The 19,649-nt window shown below is 36.0% G+C and overlaps 2 protein-coding genes across 2 annotated transcripts in view; both read left to right on the top strand.

Annotated features, from left to right (window-relative positions):
- Positions 1-4,182: 4,182 nt before the first annotated feature.
- LOC148948860 (cytochrome c oxidase subunit 6C-like) overlaps positions 4,183-19,649 on the top strand; it is a 28,178-nt gene continuing 12,711 nt past the window's right edge. The window contains exon 1 of the mRNA XM_089094110.1: positions 4,183-4,311. The gene's annotated coding sequence lies outside the window, so the exon portion shown is untranslated. The remainder of the gene's footprint in view (positions 4,312-19,649) is intronic.
- On the top strand, positions 17,792-18,136 carry LOC148948861 (uncharacterized). Its single transcript, XM_089095039.1, has one exon. It carries the CDS (start codon positions 17,792-17,794, stop codon positions 18,134-18,136), a length of 345 nt encoding a protein of 114 aa, XP_088951165.1.

Genomic DNA, 19,649 nt, shown 5'->3' with positions numbered 1-19,649 from the left:
TACAGGGGACTGGCTCGCTTTGGCCCTCTAATCACGCAGACTGTAAATTTTGGTTTAATTCCAGTTAATGTGCAGCTTGTAATTAGCTTGTTTTTGTACTTGGCTAAGTGTTTTTTTTGTTTTTTTTTGCAATGCGTCACAACTTATTTTTGAAGGCAAGTAGCTGAGGAACCAGAAGCGGCAGAACCTTCAGCCTGTAACCAATTACACTTTCTTCGATTTTTTATCGAATGATGCATCATAATAGTCCAATGGCTAGCTTTCGTTTTGCGAAAGGGGACTATTTCCAATGCTAAAAAGAGGTATCTTTCAAAATATCCCCCCTTGTAATTGGTGCCCCTGTGTTCGTCGTGAGGTCAACAACTTGAAAGGACATAAAGCATCATCATCAAATATAGGGTTGTAGTGAGCTGTGTTTCAGTTAATTACTTGTTGCTTGTCAACCGATCATTGCAACTGCATTGCCAAGCAAATTTGTCAAATATCTATTGGATTTTTCTGATTGAGGAACTTATATTGGTCTCTTCAAGCTCACTTTGGCTCTCTTAATCACGCAGACTGTAAATTTTGGTTTAATTCTAGTTCTAACGACATGCAGCAAACACAACGAGTCAATGTGCAGCTTGTAATTAGCTTGTTTTTGCACTTGGCTAAGTATTATTTTTTTTGCAATGCATCAACCCATTTTTGAAGGCAAGTAGCTGAGGAACCAGAAACGCCAGAACCTTGAGTCTGTAACCAGTTACACTTTCTTCGATTTTTTATCGAATGATGCATCATAATAGTCCAATGGCTAGCTTTCGTTTTGCGAAAGGGGACTATTTCCAATGCTAAAAAGAGGTATCTTTCAAAATATCCCCCCTTGTAATTGGTGCCCCTGTGTTCGTCGTGAGGTCAACAACTTGAAAGGACAAAGCATCATCATCAAATATAGGGTTGTAGTGAGCTGTGTTTCAGTTAATTACTTGTTGCTTGTCAACCGATCATTGCAACTGCATTGCCAAGCAAATTTGTCAAATATCTATTGGATTTTTCTGATTGAGGAACTTATATTGGTCTCTTCAAGCTCACTTTGGCTCTCTTAATCACGCAGACTGTAAATTTGGTTTAATTCTAGTTCTAACGACATGCAGCAAACACAACGAGTCAATGTGCAGCTTGTAATTAGCTTGTTTTTGCACTTGGCTAAGTATTATTTTTTTTGCAATGCGTCAACCCATTTTTGAAGGCAAGTAGCTGAGGAACCAGAAACGCCAGAACCTTGAGTCTGTAACCAGTTACACTTTCTTCGATTTTTTATCGAATGATACATTATAATACTCCAATGGCTAGCTTTCGTTTTGCGAAAGGGGAACTATTTTCAAAACACAGTAAAACGTAAGCCAAAATACAAACTGTTTTTCATTCGATAAAATTGACCTAAAGCTTAAAAGGAAGAAAACGAAATCTTTGTGTGTATTCTGTGGGGTAGGAAAATTTCATTAGAGAATCCTTCAATTTATTTTAATCAGTTCTTCAATATTTTTTGATTGTGCAGTCAAATTAGACCCCGACACCAAGCCGGTTTTCTTGTCGGTGATGAATAGATGATCTTAGAGGAAATGGCGGCGCGCCCCTAATTTTTCTCCGACGGCCCTTTTAACACCGATTAGAACTCCATTATAGCTCTTTACAACTCCGAGTGCCAAAGTGACACAAAAAAAATTGAGCAAACGTAACACAAGCAACAACAATCAAAAATCTGTAGGATCGAAAGTCTTATTTCAGACTGTTTAATCTTTTGCTATTCAGTAAATGGTAGTGTTCGCTTTCCTCCAAGTCTGTGTTTCCATGATATTCATCGCTGTACCCAATGAAAGCCAGTAAACGCAGCATCATACCTTTTAAACCAGTGCGTATAACAATAGTGAAGCAGCTTTTGTTCTTCGTGTGCAGCTTTTGTTCTTCGTGTGCAGCAGAACATAGAAGAAGATAAGGACTCATTTTGGCTGGGGAAAGAGGAAGAAAAAACAATAAACAACAACATCTTACAGATACCGTATAGCAATTAACTTCAACCCGGTTTGGAGGCCTTAATTGGGACAAAATTTCAATGGAGGCCGTAATGGCTTGTATAAGCAAGTGGGTGCTGCTTTCTATCTCCATTTTAGCAGACAGGGGCTTCCCAACAGAGAGGGTGGGCAGCACCCCAAACTTTTTGACATTTGGTAAAATTTGGACAAAAAGTACAAAATTATACTGGATCCCTGAAAAAAAACGGATTAGTTGTAGCAAAATCTCAGAGAGTCCAAAATTTCAATGCGATTTTGATACCAATTCCAAATCCGGTAAAGAAGGTCCAAAATTCAGTAGTAAAACTTGTAAATTCTGCGAAGGAAGTCTGGTTGTGATATGTCTAGTTATTAGATATAGTTAAAGCTGAATCAAAATCTAAAACCGTTCCGCAAACTGTAAAAATCTGAGGATTGGAAAAGGTGGAATTTCACACAAGATTTTAAATTTATTCTTCTCTTCTTTCTGAAATCCAAGTGAATTTTCTGAAATGAATATGGTAAGTTGTGAAATTCGTTAACTTTGCATTTTCGTAGTTTCGCCAAATTTGAATTATGAAATAAAAAAATTTCCCGACCTAAAATAAATTATTTGCATACCAAATTTACTGTTTTTACATTGATTTGACCTGTTTTATTTTCCGTCTTTTTGCCAAAGTTGAACAGTGAGCAACAAAATAAAATAAGCAAAATATAGCCTTGGTTGCAAGAGTTCAAGAATATACTTTTATTTCATTACTTCTAAGAAATATTCCCAACTTAGAATTATTGATCTAAACTAAAGTTTTCATCTGCGTTTTAAAACAAAATAATGATTGAAGGTATTACCCCCCCCCCCCAGTTTCCAGTATGCAAAATTTGAAACAAATCAAAACTGTTGTGGCTTTTTCAATACTATCAAAATCCAAGTAGTTCAAATCTTTTTTTAATAAATGATATTTAGAGGTCGTTTCATGGAGGAAGAAACTTTTACGGAAAAGGATACTTGTAATCTTTTACATTCCAAATATTTTGCCGCTTTACGGCATACTAATGCACTTGAGAGATGGAAAATGATAATCCTGAATCCCAAGGTTAATATTAAAAAATAGCAATTTTGCAATGAAATACGGTGAAAATTAGAGCACAGGGGTGTAAAGACCGAGGGAATGACAGATTGTGGTTCATGAAATGGGATAGATCTTAAAAGTGAGTAATCTTAATAGATGTATAAAAGAAAATAAGATTTGTAAAGGGAAAAATTTTATTGCTATGAGCCACTAAAAAATAAATTATCAAACTATGCTGCAAGAAATCAAGAGAACTGTTGAAAGTGAGGGAATAAGCTCTTTAAGAAAATCTTGTGAGATTTCTGGGGGCCCATATTCCTACCTCTCCTTTAATACACCACTGCGGTGTCTTTCATTGACGGCGTGTCACCGATAAACCTGCGCAGTGTCAGGTTATAACTGAAAGTCTAGTTACAATTTCCTCGAACAGGATTTTAGTTTGTCTGGCGTAGTTACCCAGGCTACGTCGCATTCAATTTATTGACACTCCAACATGGCCGTTTTGGGTATAGCTTGATTGGTTCTCTGTTTTACCAGCACTTCACAAACCTAATCTGAAAAAGTAAATGAAGGCAAGAATTAGTCAATTTTTCTTTGGATGATCCGGCAGAAATCACTTTTCCAAAAATCTATGGTCAGTAGACCATTGCCAGTTCCAATGGCCAGTGGAAACGAGGCTCAGGCGTTCAGGCATATTAATCGCCTCTCAATTTCTGGTTTCATTTGGTGTTTTCACACAAAATGAAAAATAGATCAACCAATGAAACTGCAAAAGAAATATTTTCCAACAGAGCAAAAGAAATATGGTTTTCCATTGGCTGTTTCATTTTGACTTTATCAGACGCTGGATTCTGTCTTAGACACTGTCGAAGTTTCCAACTCAGAGTGGTTGAAAGTCCAAGGTATTTTCAGAAATAGAAAATTCACAATCATAATTGTTACCTAAATAGGTGTTTTCAGTTCTGCAAATGTTGCTCTATAGTTCCTATTTTCAGCTTTCAACCATTCTGAGCGGGACACTTGGACAGAGTCTGAGACAGAATCCAATGTCTAAACGCCCACTAAAATGTCCATGAAAATAGGACCAAGTTTGTAGGCGAACGAACGAAAACAGTGCTGCTAACGTAAGGCAGTGTCCAATAGATGACGCTTTGACCCATTTTCATCACAAATTTTCTGAAAAATTGAAAAGGATAAGCCTAGTCTAGCTGGTAAGCTAAAAATTTCTTTGATTCTTTTGAAATTTAATTTGTTGACTAAAACATATATTTGGTATTTGTTTTGATTCATTTTGAAAGTTTTATCAACGCTATGTGGCGGCCCATATAGGGGTACCATCTTTTCTAAGAACATGGTGATGGGTAGGCCAAGGGAATTTGGGAAGATTAACTGGTTATGTTGATATCCCACTCTTCTTAATGGGAATCCTGGTATTAGTACTGCATTATATCTCCAAAAGGAAATTCCAGGCAGGGTTGAACTCAGAGATAAACTTTGGAAGAGGATGGACAGGCTAGGCTATTTTGACTGAGGGATGGTAGCCTAGTACTGATTAAAAAAGAAAAATAAAGTTTTTAGAATATAAGGTACATTATTTATACCACTGGGTAAAATTCTACTTTAGTTACTTTTGGCTATCTTGGAAAGGGGTTGGGTTAGGAAAATGAAACTTTCAGGGATGGATGTACATGCTAAGGTTTGTCCTGGGACGGTACTTTGAAGTACCCCCCTCCACTCCTCCCCCCCTCTATATAAGTGTAAATTACTGCACATTACTAGTCGTTTTTAACTCATATGTCATCCCATATTACTATCATAAATGTGAATCACTGCATACCTTACACAACTTCTGCTTTTAAACTTGTTCATTAAAATATATTCCAAAATCATATTTAAATCCTAATCCATTTAATTTTCAACAAAAACTGACTTTCTTTATGGTATATCAAACCAGGCTTGTTTTGATCACACTAGCCTTATCAGGCACCCTTACCCTTAAGGGTAGCAGGCACATGCCAAACAACTCTGTTGATAAGACCATTTAAACTGTATTAATTAGGGAAAGGATTTCACAAGAGAGATCAGTAAAAATAACCTAATCCTTTTTAGAGGACAAATTATGTCATGGGAAGATGTTTTTGAAATTCCCCTTCCACCTGAACTTAAAATTTTCTAAAATTCTACTTTAGAAGCTTTTAAAATATTTCTAAAGTACTAAAAGATAGAGTACTAAAAACATCAGAATTGACTTCAGAGGACACATTATATCACGGGAAGAGGTTTTTGAAATCACCCTTCCCGCCAAACTAAAAATTTTCTAAAATTATACTTTAGAATATTTTAATATATTTAGAAACAACTTCAAGAGAGAGTGCTAAAAGCAACAGACTCAACGTCAGAGTACCAAGTATATCACATGACGAGGCATCTACACTCACCCCGCCCTCACAACGAAAAAGTATTCAATATTCTGCGTTAGACTATTTTAAATATTTTTTTCTGTTCGATAGAGCTAAACCCGAGTGCGCGAAACACATCCTAAACTACATCAGAGGAAACTTTATCTCAAGGGAAGATGTTTTTGAAATCTCCCTTCCCCCCAAACTCAAAATTTTCCAAAATTCTACTTTAGAAGCTTTTTAAATATTTCTAAAGCGCTAAGACATAGAGTGCTAAAAACATCAGAATCGACTTCAGAGGACACATTATATCACGGGAAGATGTTTTTGAAATCCCCCTTCCCCCAAACTCAAAATTTTTTAAAATTCTACTTTAGAAGCTTTTAAAATATTTCTAAAGTACTAAAAGATACAGTGCTAAAAACATCAGAATCGACTTCAGAGGAGACATTATATCACGGGAAGATGTTTTTGAAATCCCCCTCCCCCCAAACTCAAACTTTTTCAAAATTTTACTTTAGAAGCTTTTAAAATATTTTAAATATTTCTAAAGCACTACGACATAGAGCACTACAGACATCAGAATCAAAGAAGACAATTTATGTCATGGGAAGATGTTTTTTAAATCCCCCTTCCCCCCAAACTCAAAATTTTCCAAAATTCTACTTTAGAAGCTTTTTAAATATTTATACAGCGCTAAGACATAGAGTGCTACAAACATCAGAATCAACTTTAGAGGATAAATTATGTTATGAGAAGATACTTTTGAAATCCCCCTTCCCCCCAAACTCAAAATTTTCCAAAATTCTACTTTAGAAGCTTTTAAAATATTTCTAAAGCACTAATAGATAGAGTGCTAAAACATCAGAATCGACTTCAGAGGACCCATTATATCACGGGAAGAGGTTTTGAAATCCCCCCTCCCTCCAAACTCAAAATAATCCAAAATTTTACTTTAGAAGCTTTTAAAATATTTAGAAATCTCTAAGACAGAGAGTGCTACAAGCATCAGAATCAACTTCAGGGGGTAATTTATGTTAGAAAACGATATTTTTGAAATCCCCTTTCCCCCCAAACACAAAATTTTCCAAAATTCTACTTTAGAAGATTTTAAAATATTTCTATAGACATAGATTGCTTAAAACATCAGAATCGACTTCAGAGGACACCTTATATCACGGGAAGGGGTTTTGGAAACCACCCTTCCGCCCAATCTCAAAATTTTCAAAAAATTTGATTAAGAAGCTATTTAGAAATTTCTAAAGTACTAATATATAGAGTGAAAAGAACATCAGAATCGACTTCAGAGGACACTTTATATCATAGGAAGATGTTTTTCAAATCCCCCCTCCCCCCCAACTCAAAATTTTTCAAAATTCTACTTTAGAAGCTTTTAAAATATTTTTAATATTTCTAAAGCGCTATGACATAGAGCGCTACAGACATCAGAATCAACTTTAGAGGACAATTTATGTCATGGGAAGATGTTTTTGAAATCTCCCTTCTCCCCAAACTCAAAATTTTCAAAACTACTACTTTTGATACTTTTTAAATGTTTCTAAAGCGCTAAGAAATATAGTACTAAAAACTTCAGAATTGACTTCAAAGGACACGTTATATCACAGGAAGAGGTTTTTAAAATCCCCCTTCCCCCCAAACTCAAAAATTTCTAAAAATCTACTTTAGAAGCTTTTTAAATATTTCTAAAGTACTAATAGATAGAGTGCTAAAAACATCAGAATCGACTTCAGAGGACACATTATATTACGGGAAGAGGTTTTTGAAATCCCCCCTCCCCCAAACTCAAAATTTTTTAAAATTCTACTTTAGAAGCTTTTAAAATATTTCTAAAGTACTAAAAGATACAGTGCTAAAAACATCAGAATCAACTTCAGAGGAGACATTATATCACGGGAAGATGTTTTTGAAATCCCCCCTCCCCCCAAACTCAAACTTTTTCAAAATTTTACTTTAGAAGCTTTTAAAATATTTTAAATATTTCTAAAGCACTACGACATAGAGCACTACAGACATCAGAATCAACAGAAGACAATTTATGTCATGGGAAGATGTTTTTGAAATCTCCCTTCCCCCCAAACTCAAAATTTTCCAAAATTCTACTTTAGAAGCTTTTTAAATATTTATAAAGCGCTAATACATAGAGCGCTAAAAACATCAGAATCTACTTTAGAGGATAAATTATGTTATGAGAAGATGTTTTTGAAATCCCCCTTCCCCCCAAACTCAAAATTTTCCAAAATTCTACTTTAGAAGCTTTTAAAATATTTCTAAAGCACTAATAGATAGAGTCCTAAAACATCAGAATCGACTTCAGAGGACACATTATATCACGGGAAGAGGTTTTGAAAATCCCCCGTCCCCCAAAATACAAAATATTACAAAATTCTACTTTAGAAGCCTTTTTAAATATTTCTAAAGCGATAAGACATAGAGCACTACAAATATCAGAATTAACTTCAGAGGATAAATTATGTAATGGTAAGATATTTTTGAAATCCCCCTTCCCCCCAAAAACAAAATTTTCCAAAATTCTACTTTAGAAGCTTTTAAAATATTTCCATAGCCATAGAGTGCTAAAAACATCAGAATCGACTTCAGAGGACACGTTATATCACGGGAAGAGGTTTTTAAAATCCCCCTTCCCCCCAATCTCAAAATTTTCAAAAATTCTACTTTAGTAGCTTTTAAAATATTTCTAAAGTACTAACAGAGACAGTGCTAAGAACATCAGAATCGACTTCAGAGGACACATTCTATCACAGGAAGATGTTTTTCAAATCCCCCCTCCCCCCAAACTCAAAATTTTTCAAAATTCTACTTTAGAAGCTTTTAAAATATTTTTAATATTTCTAAAGCGCTATGACATAGAGAGCTAAAGACATCAGAATCAACTTAAGAGGACAATGTATTTCATGGGAAGATGTTGTTGAAATCTACCTTCCCCCCAAACTCACAATTTTCAAAAATTCTAATTTAGAAGCTTTTTAAATATTTCTAAAGCGCTAAGAAAGAGTGTGCTAAAAATAGCAGAGTTGACATCAGAGGACACCTTATATCAAGGGAAGAGGTTTTTAAAATCCCCCTTCCCCCCAAACTCAAAATTTTCTAAAATTCTACTTTAGAAGCTTTTAAAATATTTCGATAGTACTAAAATATACTGGTCTACAAGCATCAGAATCGACTTCAGACAACACATTATCTCACAGGAAGATGTTTTTGAAATCCCCCCTCCCCCCCCACGCACAATTTTCCAAAATTATCCTTACGAAGCTTTTTTTAATACTTCTAAAGCTCTAAGACAGAGAGTGATAAAAACATCAGAATCGACGTAACATGACTAGTTTTCTAACGGGAGGTGGTTTTTAAAATCCCACTTCCCCCCAATAGCACCCATGTCTTAAATAAAGCATGTGGCGCCTATAAAATTTGTCTACATCACTAATAGCGTGATTGCAAAATAAATCTGTCTCAACTTAAGAATACCCGTGCTAGAGCGATACGAATCTTGTAAAAGCCCCCTTTCCCCAAAACTCAAATTTTTCCAAAATTCTACTTTAGAAGCTTTTAAAATATTTCTAAAGCACTAAAAGATAGAGTGCTAAAAACATCAGAATCAACATTAGAGGACAAATTATATCTCGGGAAGATGTTTTTTAAATTCCCCCTCCCCCCAAACTCAAAATTTTTCAAAATTATACTTTAGAAGCTTTTAAAATATTTTAAATATTTCTAAAGCGCTACAGACATCAGAATCAAAGAAGACAATTTATGTCATGGGAAGATGTTTTTGAAATCGCCCTTCCCCCCAAACTCAAAATTTCTGCCAAAGTTAAATTTATGCAACCTGTGACTAAACAAGCGGAATCGTTCGGTCAACCATGTAGGCTCAACACTAGGATATTTGCATCAAGGGTAAATGGGTATTTGGTGGACTAGAGCGCGGAACTGGTAATTCATTCATGGTTTCTGTGTCAGATAGAAGTAGTGCCATGTTGTTGGGAATTATCCAAAACTGAATCCTGCCAGGGACAACAATTATCAGCAACTGTTGGAGGGCCTACGATTGCCTGGCTAGCCAGGACTATCAGCATTTACGCGTCAACCACAGTATAAATTTTGTTGGGCCTACAACAGGTGCTCACACACAAAACATTAAAAGACGCTGGCGTGACCTTCAAGACAATATATCCAGATATGGCAGAAAAGAGGAACATATGGAAGGATATCTGGCAGAGCACTGTTTAAAAAAAAAAAATTCACTCTCCTCGAGAATACACCATTTCATGAAATTTATATCGGAGATTTATAACCCCAACTACTTTGTTTTTTGTGGATATTGTTTACTAATTAATGATTAAAACGCTCTAACAGAAAATTTGGCAATTTACGTTATCTAACCCCATTTGTTCTTAAAGAAATTAAAATTTTTTTGTAAAATTAGTTTAGTGTAGCAATCTTCATTCTTGATGCTACGAGACGTTATTAAAGTGTAAATTGGGAGGGGGAGAGAGGGGGCAGAAGTACATATTTGACTATAGATTATTCGGTACTTGTGCATTATAAACAACCCACCACTATGGACGAAAGAAGTTAAGTTTGGTTACTGATAATTAAATAAAATAAAATATTATTCAAATATAACATTTGAGAAACAAATTCGGGCTATATATTTGCACAATAGGGGGTGGGGGGTAAATCCGAGCAAATATTAAATATGTAACCTCACTCATGTACCCTTGTCCCTCCCTACACCCCAAAAAAAAACAGATTAAATATTGTAAACGCAATAAGAAATCACGTCTGGTTTCCTTGTACAGTCTATCGCGGTGGGTTATTTATAAGGCACAATTACCGAATAATCTATATTCGTTTCGATTATTTTTTTGGAAACCCCTTAACATTTTGAGTTGGGTAACCACATAAAACATATTCAAATAGCTTAATCCTACAATGTTGAAAAATTTTGCTTTTCTTTTTTACATCCGCGATTTAAAATATGTAAAAAATGTTGGAACTTATATAGAAATTTTCTTTTGAGGGTGCAAAGGTTAGCTGAAAGGAGATTTGATAGGTGGTGGTGGGGGGGGGCGGGGGGAGTGGTCAGCAACCTGCTCAGGGTGCCCCTGCTTCTACTAATCTAAGCTGACCATTTTGTTGCAACGTGTTGCACCAGAATAATACTCTAAAATCTGGTTGATAAATTGCCTGTCTAACAAATTTTTCTGAGTTTTGTAAAAGGGGAAAACAACCCCTAAAAGTAAAAGATTTTAATAAAACTCATACCATCGAATTTGTGGTTCTTGGCGAATACCTGCCGGAAAGTTTCCCCTGGAAAATACCTCCCCGCGGAAAATGCCCCCCCCTCACGGGAAATACCCTCACGGAAAATCCTCCCTCCCCCCAAAAAAATAGCCCCGTGGAAAATAAGGCTTTTCAAATTATCAACCAGAATTTAGAGTATGAAGGGGGACTGGGATTACTGGGAAGGGGGATGTCTAAAACTTTGAATAACCTTTAAAAATTTGTGAGTTATATTAATGGAAAACAAATTTGGGCTATATATTTGCACATTAGGGGGTGGGGGGTAAATCATAGCATACATTAAATACGTAACCTAACTCATACAAATTTGTTAGACAGGCAATTTATCAACCGAATTTAGAGTATTATTCTGGTGCAACACGTTGAAACAAAATAGTCAGCTGAGATTAGTATAAGCAGGGGCACCGCGACCAGGTTGCTGACCACCACTCCCGCCCTCTCCCTCCTCCCGCTATCAAATCTCCTTTCAGCTAATCTCCTTCAGCACCCTTGCAAGAAAATTTTTATAATTTGTCCTCTGAAGTCGATTCCGATGTTTGTAGCGCTCTATGTCTTAGCACTTTAGAAATATTTAAAAAAGCTTCTAAAGTAAAATTTTGGAAAATTTTGAGTTTGAGGCAAAGGAGGATTTAAAACACATCTTTCCATGACATAACTTGTCCTCTGAAGTCGATCCTGATGTTTTTAGCACTGTATCTTTTAGTACTTTAGAAATATTTAAAAAGTTTCTAAAGTAGAATTTTGGAAAATTTTGAGTTTGGGGGGAAGGGGGATTTTCAAAACCCCTTCCCGTGATATAAAATGTCCTCTGAAGTCGATTCTGATGTTTTTAGCACTCTATGTCTTAGTGCTTTAGAAATATTTAAAAAGCTACTAAAGCAGAATTTTACAAAATTTTGAGATTGGGTGGAAGGGGGATTTTCAAAACCTCTTCCCGTGATATAACGTGTCCTCTGAAGTCGATTCTGATGTTTTTAGCACTCTATGTCTTAGCGCTTTAGAAATATTTTAAAAGCTTCTAAAGTAGAATTTTGGAAAATTTTGAGTTTGGGGGGAAGGGGGATTTCAAAAATATCTTCCCATAACATATAGGATTCTCTGAAGTTGATTACGATGTTTGCATTGCAATATTCCTTATCGATATTTAACTTAATAAAAAGGCGTCAAACTAAGATTTTAGTATTTTTTTGAGAGTGGTGGAACGATTCATTGTCAACAAAACGATCTGTGATAACACGTGATATCTGTCGTTGAGGATTTCGTTTTTAGCGAACACTCGCGTATTGAGGTAAAACAATTTTATAATATTATATATTAGAATTTTGGAAAATTTTGAGTTTGGGGGGAAGGGGGATTTCAAAAATATCTTCCCATAACATAATTTATCCTCTAAAGTTGATTCTGATGTTTGTAGCGCTCTATGTCTTAGCGCTTTAGAAATATTTAAAAAGCTTCTAAAGTAGAATTTTGGAAAATTTTGAGTTTGGGGGGAAGGGAGATTTCAAAAACATCTTCCCATGACATAAATTGTCCTCTTTGATTCTGATGTCTGTAGCGCTCTATGTCATAGCGCTTTAGAAATATTTAAAATATTTTAAAAGCTTCTAAAGTAGAATTTTGAAAAATTTTGAGTTTGGGGGGAGGGGTGATTTCAAAAACATCTTCCCGTGATATAACGTGTCCTCTGAAGTCGATTCTGATGTTTTTAGCACTGTATCTTTTAGTGCTTTAGAAATATTTTAAAAGCTTCTAAAGTAGTATTTTAGAAAATTTTGAGATTGGGGGGAAGGGTGATTTCAAAAGCATCTTCCCATGATATAACGTGTCCTCTGAAGTCGATTCTGATGTTTTTAGCACTCTATGTCTTAGCGCTTTAGAAATATTTAAAAATCTACTAAAGTAGTATTTTGGAAAATTTCGAGTTTGGGGGGAGGGAAGATTTCAAAAACATCTTCCCATGACATACATTGTTCTCTTAAGTTGATTCTGATGTCTTTAGCGCTCTATGTAGTAGCGCTTTAGAAATATTTAAAATATTTAAAAATCTTCTAAAGTAGAATTTTGAAAAATTTTGAGTTTGGGGGGAGGGGGATTTCAAAAACATCTTCCCGTGATATAAAGTGTCCTCTGAAGTCGATTCTGATGTTTTTAGCACTCTATGTGTTAGCACTTTAGAAATATTTAAAAAGCTTCTAAAGTAGAATTTTTGAAAATTTTGAGTTTGGGGGAAAGGGAGATTTCAAAAACCTCTTCCCATGACATAACTTGTCCTCTGAAGTCGATTCTGATGTTTGTAGCGCTCTATGTCTTAGCGCTTTAGAAATATTTAAAATATTTTAAAAGCTTCTAAAGTAGAGTTTTGGAAAATTTTGAGTTTGGGGGGAAAGGGGATTTTCAAAACCACTTCCCGTGATAAAACGTGTCCTCTGAAGTCGATTCTGATGTTTTTAGCACTCTATCTCTTAGCTCTTTAGAAATATTGAAAAATCTCAAACAATAAAATTTTAGAAAATTTTGAGTTTGGGGGGAAGGGGGATTTTAAAATTCTCGGCCTGTAACACAATTGGTCTTCTAAAGACTGTTTTGATGTCTGTAGTACTCGATCTAGTAGCTCTTCGTAAATATTTTAAATATTTTAAAAGCTTATATTTCATAATTATGAAAATTTTTGAGGGTAGGGGGAGGGGGGATTTCAAAAACATCTTCCCGTGATATAATGTGTCCTCTGAAGTCGATTCTGATGTTTTTAGCACTGTATCTTTTAGTACTTATAAATATTTTAAAAGCTTCTAAAGTAGAATTTTAGAAAATTTTGAGTTTGGGGGGAAGGTTGATTTCAAAAAACTCTTCCCGTGATAAAACGTGTCCTCTGAAGTCGATTCTTATGTTTTTAGTACTCTATTTTTTAGTACTTTAGAGATATTTTAAAAGCTTCTAAAGACTAATTTTAGAAAATTTTAAGTTCAGGTGGAAGGCGAATTTCAAAAACGTCTTCCCATGACATAATTTGTCCTCTAAAAAGGATTAGATTATTTTTACTGATCTCTTTGTGAAATCCTTTCCCTGATTAATACAGTTTAAATGGTCTTATCAACAGAGTTGTTTGGCATGTGCCTGCTACCCTTAAGTGTAAGGGTGTCTGATAAGGCAAGTGTGACATCACAACCTGGTTTGATATACCATAAAGAAAGTCAGCATGGGTTGAAAATTAAATGGCTTAGGATTTAAATAGGATTTTGGAATACATTTTAATGAACAAGGTTAAAAGCAGAAGTTGTTTAAGGTAAGCAGTGATTTATATTTATGATAGTAATATAGGATGACATATGAGTTAAAAACAACTAGTAATGTGCAGTAATTTACCCTTATATAGAGGGGGGATGAGTGGAGGTAGGTACTTCAAAGTACCTTCCCAGGACAAACCTTAGCATGTACATCCATCCCTGAAAGTTTCATTTTCCTAACCCAACTCCTTTCCAAGATAGCCAAAAGTAACTAAAGTAGAATTTTACCATTTACTGAGACAACACTATAAACAGCCTATGCAATTATAAAATAGGCTAAATCAAGCTGCATTTTGTTTGTTGTGGGCTAGCCTAGGCTAGTTTCTCTAAAATGTCTTCTGCATTGACTGGAACACCTCTGAGTATTGATAGCATAATAAAGCTAATCCATTCAGCCATTCCTGACCTGAGGTACTCTTGTTATAGGATTTCACTCTTTGCATGGTAGAAAAAGAATGCTTACATGTAGCCTAGCCATGCCCCCAGCCATTTAAACATTTGCCTCTCAATTACTTGGACTATCTGTCTTGGCTTTTCTCTGTCTACAAATACCCAGCCCAGTCCTGATGCAACCTATTGCCCAAAATACTTGATAACTTGCCATTTACCTGTGCCCCAGTCCAAGTAATTGAGAGGAAAATGTTTAAATGGCTGGGGCACAGGTAAATGGCAAGAGTATGAATGACTCTCTTATTGGACACATACTTGTCAGGTTAGTTTTTGGAAAGGCATGCCTGCCTAGAGTCTTAGGCATGCTGATCAAGAATTTAAAAAAGAGGCAAACAAGGCACACCCACCTATGGTCTTAAGAAGGTTGACCAAGAATTTAAAATTGACATAGGACTATAAATTTGCTTGAAATAACAGGCAAAACAATCATTTAAAGCCATTGTTTAAAGCAACAGAAGTTGTTGCACCAGTCTTCAAAAATCTATGTCAAGTAGGGAAAATGTTCTTATCACATTCTTTTTTAGCAGAACCACTTTTCCCAACTGCATCCACATTGTCCTCCACAGAGCTAACTCAGCTTGCAAGTTTCCTCTGCATGAAGATACCAACAATTGGTCAGAGTAGGCTATCCTTAGTTTTTTCTTTGCCAAGGGAAATACAGTGCTGGGGAAGTATATATTGCAGTGACTATAGCAACTTTCTATGACCAAGGAATTGCTGATGCAGCTGCTAAAGAAAGTAGTCCAGAAATAGTATAAACACAGAAAGTTGGGAATGTATTTCAGGATCCTCTAATGCTGTTACAGAATTGTTCCCATATATTTGTTTTGGAGCTCATCTGGGCACTATTGCTGATTTCATAATCTTGACACAGTTCAGTCCCTTCAGTGAAAAGTAGATGAAACATAGCTTCACTCCTCTCTCTTGTGTCTCTAACTTTGCTCTTAAGATCATCAGCATGTTTGAGAAAGTATAAAAAATCTATAGTTTTTGATTTAGTGATACAAAAGTTTGGTCAATATATACAAAATCATATTATTGAGTTAGGACTAAAGTGAATACACCATTCAATGCCCTTTTTTATGCTGATTACAAATATAGGCTAATAAGCATTTCTATCGGAAATGAATTTCCGCCCCCCCCCCCTATATAGGCAATACCTAACCTAACCCTGAATTGGCATATATAGGGGGGGACTGAAATTCATTTCCCATAGAAATGCTTATTATATTCATAATCAGCATAAAAAAAGGCATCAAATGGTGTATTCACTTTAGTCCTAACTCAATAATATGATTTCGTATATATTGACCAAAAGTTTTTGATTTAGTGATACAAAATATATAGTTTTTTTATTTTTGATTATAGACAAATTCTGTGACAGACTAAAAACTTTACTGACAGTAACCATAGCTGCAACAAAACTGGATCTCTCAATAGCAGATAGCAAAGAATAAGCTTTGCTTAAAGATTCAGAATCTCAATTGGGATGTACTCAAATTTCCCTCATATCCTTACAGATAATAATGAACATTTCTTTAAACAAAATGATTGCTTTTAAGTACTCCACCCATCTAGTCTTGCAAAAATTGTTCAATCTTACTCTTTTTGTCCCTGCAATAAGATTACTTTCTTGAACAATTTGTTTGAAAAATGCAGAGCATTTAGGTTAAGTTCTAAAAAAATTAATTACTTCTTTCAAAGTTCCTAGACAATTTCTTATAACAGGTATGCTGTACAAATGACACAGGGCTAAGTTTAAGGAGTGACTTGCACAGTGAACATAGACTGCATGGGGAAAATTTTCAAAGAGTAGGCCTATAAGCCACTGATATCAAGGCAAACCCCAAATCCTTCTGGAGGCATGTTTCTGCTAAAAGTCCTAACCGTCACACCATTCCTGACCTCAAACATAGTGTGGTAATGTGCTTGTTGCCAATAGATAAAGCTAATTTACTAAATGTCCAGTTTGCCTCCGCTTTCACCACCCAGTCTTGTCCAACCATCCCTGCAGCACCATCACATTCTGTATCTACCCCAATGCCTAGCCTGTTAGTTACTGAAGAAATAGTCTTATCTAGCCTTGATAAACTTGATGTTAACAAGTCCAAAGGACCTGACGGGTTACACCCAAGGCTTCTTCAAGAGTGTAGAAATGTCCTCACTTCTCCTCTGTGCTGACTCTTCCAGCTGTCCCTAAAAAACAGAGAGCTACCTACAGATTGGAAAATGTCACATGTCACGCCAATCCACAAAAAAGGCCCCAAGGATTGTGCTGAAAATTACCATCCCATCAGCATCACTTCTGTGGTTGTAAAGGTGCTCAAGAGATTTGTAAATAGAGCTCTCATTCAGCACTTTGAAACTAACAACATACTAACTCCTTCTCAACATGGCTTCAGATCTGGTAGATCTGTGGACACTAACCTAATACAGACATACGAGTATGTAACATCACTGCTGGATTGAGGATTTCCTGTTGATATGGTGCTCCTGGACCTCTCAAAAGCTTTCAACAGGGTATGTCATGAATTCCTGATCACCAAACTGAAGGCAGCAGCTGTTGATGGTGTTACTGCGCAGTGGATACAGAGTTTCCTATCAGAAAGAACACAACCCATCAGGGTCTATGATTCTCAAGGTGTTCCTCAGTTGTTGTCATCCATAACTGTGTTAAATGGCATCCCCCAGGGGACCATCCTGGGACCGAGTCTTTTCAATTTTTATATTAATGATGCACCAAACCTTCTCTCAAACCTCCTCACACTTTATGCTGATGACTCAAAACTTGTTGGCAAAGCTGCTGATCTCCAATCTATACAAAGGGACCATGATATTCTTGGAAGCTGGGCTGATAAATGGCTCCTCTTTTAATGCTGAAAAAGGTCATGTCATTCATTTTGGCAAACATAATCCACATCAGCAGTACCATCTCCAAGGTAACCCCCTCTCTGCAGACACTGAAGAAAGAGATCTTGGAGTCATTGTTGATCATTGGCTGAGTTTCAGTACCCATGCAAAATCTGTATCTTCTTCTGCCTTCCAATCCCTTGGACTTATTAAAAGAACTATCTCTAGCCTGCATCCTAAAGTATTTATGAAGCTCTACAAGGCACTGGTTCATCCACGCCTTGAGATTGGAATGTCCCTGGCGTCCCCCCTATTTCAAGAAGGACAGGGAAATACTAGAAAAAGTACAAAGAAGAGCAACTAAGATGGTTGATGGCCTCAAACAAGTGCCATACAAAGAGCGTTTGCATCATCTGAAGCTCCCTACTCTCATATACCAGAGGAAGCAAGGCAACATGATTCTAACCAACAAAGTCATTTCAAAAAATACTCTTCCTGGTCTCCTTGCTCCCCCAGAACACCTTGTGACAAGAAGACATTCAATGAAAATTTTCAAGAAGCACTCTTCTATCCAAGAGAGAAGCCATTTCTTCAGCCAACAAATAACCAACTTGTGGAATCAGCTCTCTGAAGATACAGTGTCTGCAGACTTGACGATTGCCTTCAAGCAAAGACTTGACGAAGATTGGCAAGAGCAGGAGTTCCTCTAAAACTGGGAAGCTGCTGAGTCTACAACCCAAATGTAGCAAGCAAATCATGACAAAAAAAACAAAAAAAAAAACATTAGATGTCATCACTGAGCATTACAAGAATGGAAAATCCTTAAATTTGCTCCAAGCTGCGATTTAAGGTAATTTAAGATAAGCACAACAAGTGTTTTAATTGCTTCCCATTCCAACTTAGGTTAGTATGAACCAACTAGTACTACTACTACTACTAACAACTCACTGCATGACCAAGCCACCTGAAGCCAATACAGCTACACATACTCCTCCTCCATCCCAATCTATTCAAAGCCTCCCTTTTTACACCCTCCCAGGAAGTATCCATTTCCTTTAAATCTTCTTTATGACATCCTCCCACCTTAGACAAGGACAACCTGCTTTTTCTTTAGCTCTAGATGGTTGACCAGAAAGGACACTCTTTGGCAATCTGTCATCCTTCATCTGCAGAATGTGCCCTAGCCATATCAATCTTTCTTTGATTATAGCCCCAGGAAGCAGGATTTAACCACATTTTTTGTACAGCCTACAGTTGGAAACATGGTCAGTCACACAGGTACCCAGAACAATCCATAGGCAATTTCTCTGGAAAACATCTAGTAAATCTTCATCTAATTTTCAGAGCCCCCACACTTCAGAGCCATATTTGACCACTGTCATCACTGTATCTTCCAATATTCTAATCTTGGTTTGCAGAATTATCATCCTATTTTTCCAAACTTTTTTTAACTGTGAAAAAATACCCTGAGTCTTGGCTATTCTACTTTTAACATCTTTACTGCTCCCACCATCTTTACTAATAATATTACCAACATAAGTGAAGCTGCCCACCTAATTAATCTATTCATTACTGAATGTCACATTTTCATCTTCACTTATTCCTGGCCTTAGTCTTATTAATTTTAATTTTCAAACCTATTCTAGCACCTTGAACTTGCAAAACCTCTAAAAGTTCATTTATTTTGCTATCAACCAACCAAGGTCTGCTATCAGCTAACTGTTTGGTTTTGGAAAATTCTGTAATTGTTGATCACCATTTTGACATGATGGACAACTAATTAACAAACAGGTTCATAGACTTCTCTGTAAATGCTGAAAAAGCACACATGCAACTTAACTGAAGTCCAACAATCTAAGGAGCCCAAGGTTATAACAGCACCTGGCTTACATGGCACCAGCCTGGAATTGTTCCCAACTGGATTTTCAAAAAACAAAAATGATCATATGGAGATTGTCACACATTACCTACTTGTTGTGCATACAGTTCTCTATATCAATGGGATTAAAATCCATAATGAATATGATTAGCTTTTAATTGGCTTTTAATAGTGAGTAAAATAGTTTTACAAATTTAAAGAATTTTGTAATTCAGATGTTAGGAAAACCTTTAGTTTTCAAATACTGGTTCTAATAAGTTGCCCTATGTGAGTCTGATCAAAAAGTGTAAATTGAATAGCATCAATATTCTGTGGCTCACAGATTGCCCCTTGGATATTTTTAT

Source organism: Artemia sp. Qi Xiang Cuo, chromosome 9 (genome assembly GCF_049724085.1).
Source record: "Artemia sp. Qi Xiang Cuo chromosome 9, ASM4972408v1, whole genome shotgun sequence".
Classification (NCBI taxonomy): domain Eukaryota; kingdom Metazoa; phylum Arthropoda; class Branchiopoda; order Anostraca; family Artemiidae; genus Artemia; species Artemia sp. Qi Xiang Cuo.
This window is presented reverse-complemented; position numbering and strand designations above follow the sequence as displayed.

Coding starts and splice junctions, on each gene's coding strand:
- LOC148948861 (XM_089095039.1), top strand. CDS start 17,792: ATGGTTGATGGCCTCAAACAAGTGCCATACAAAGAGCGTTTGCATCAT.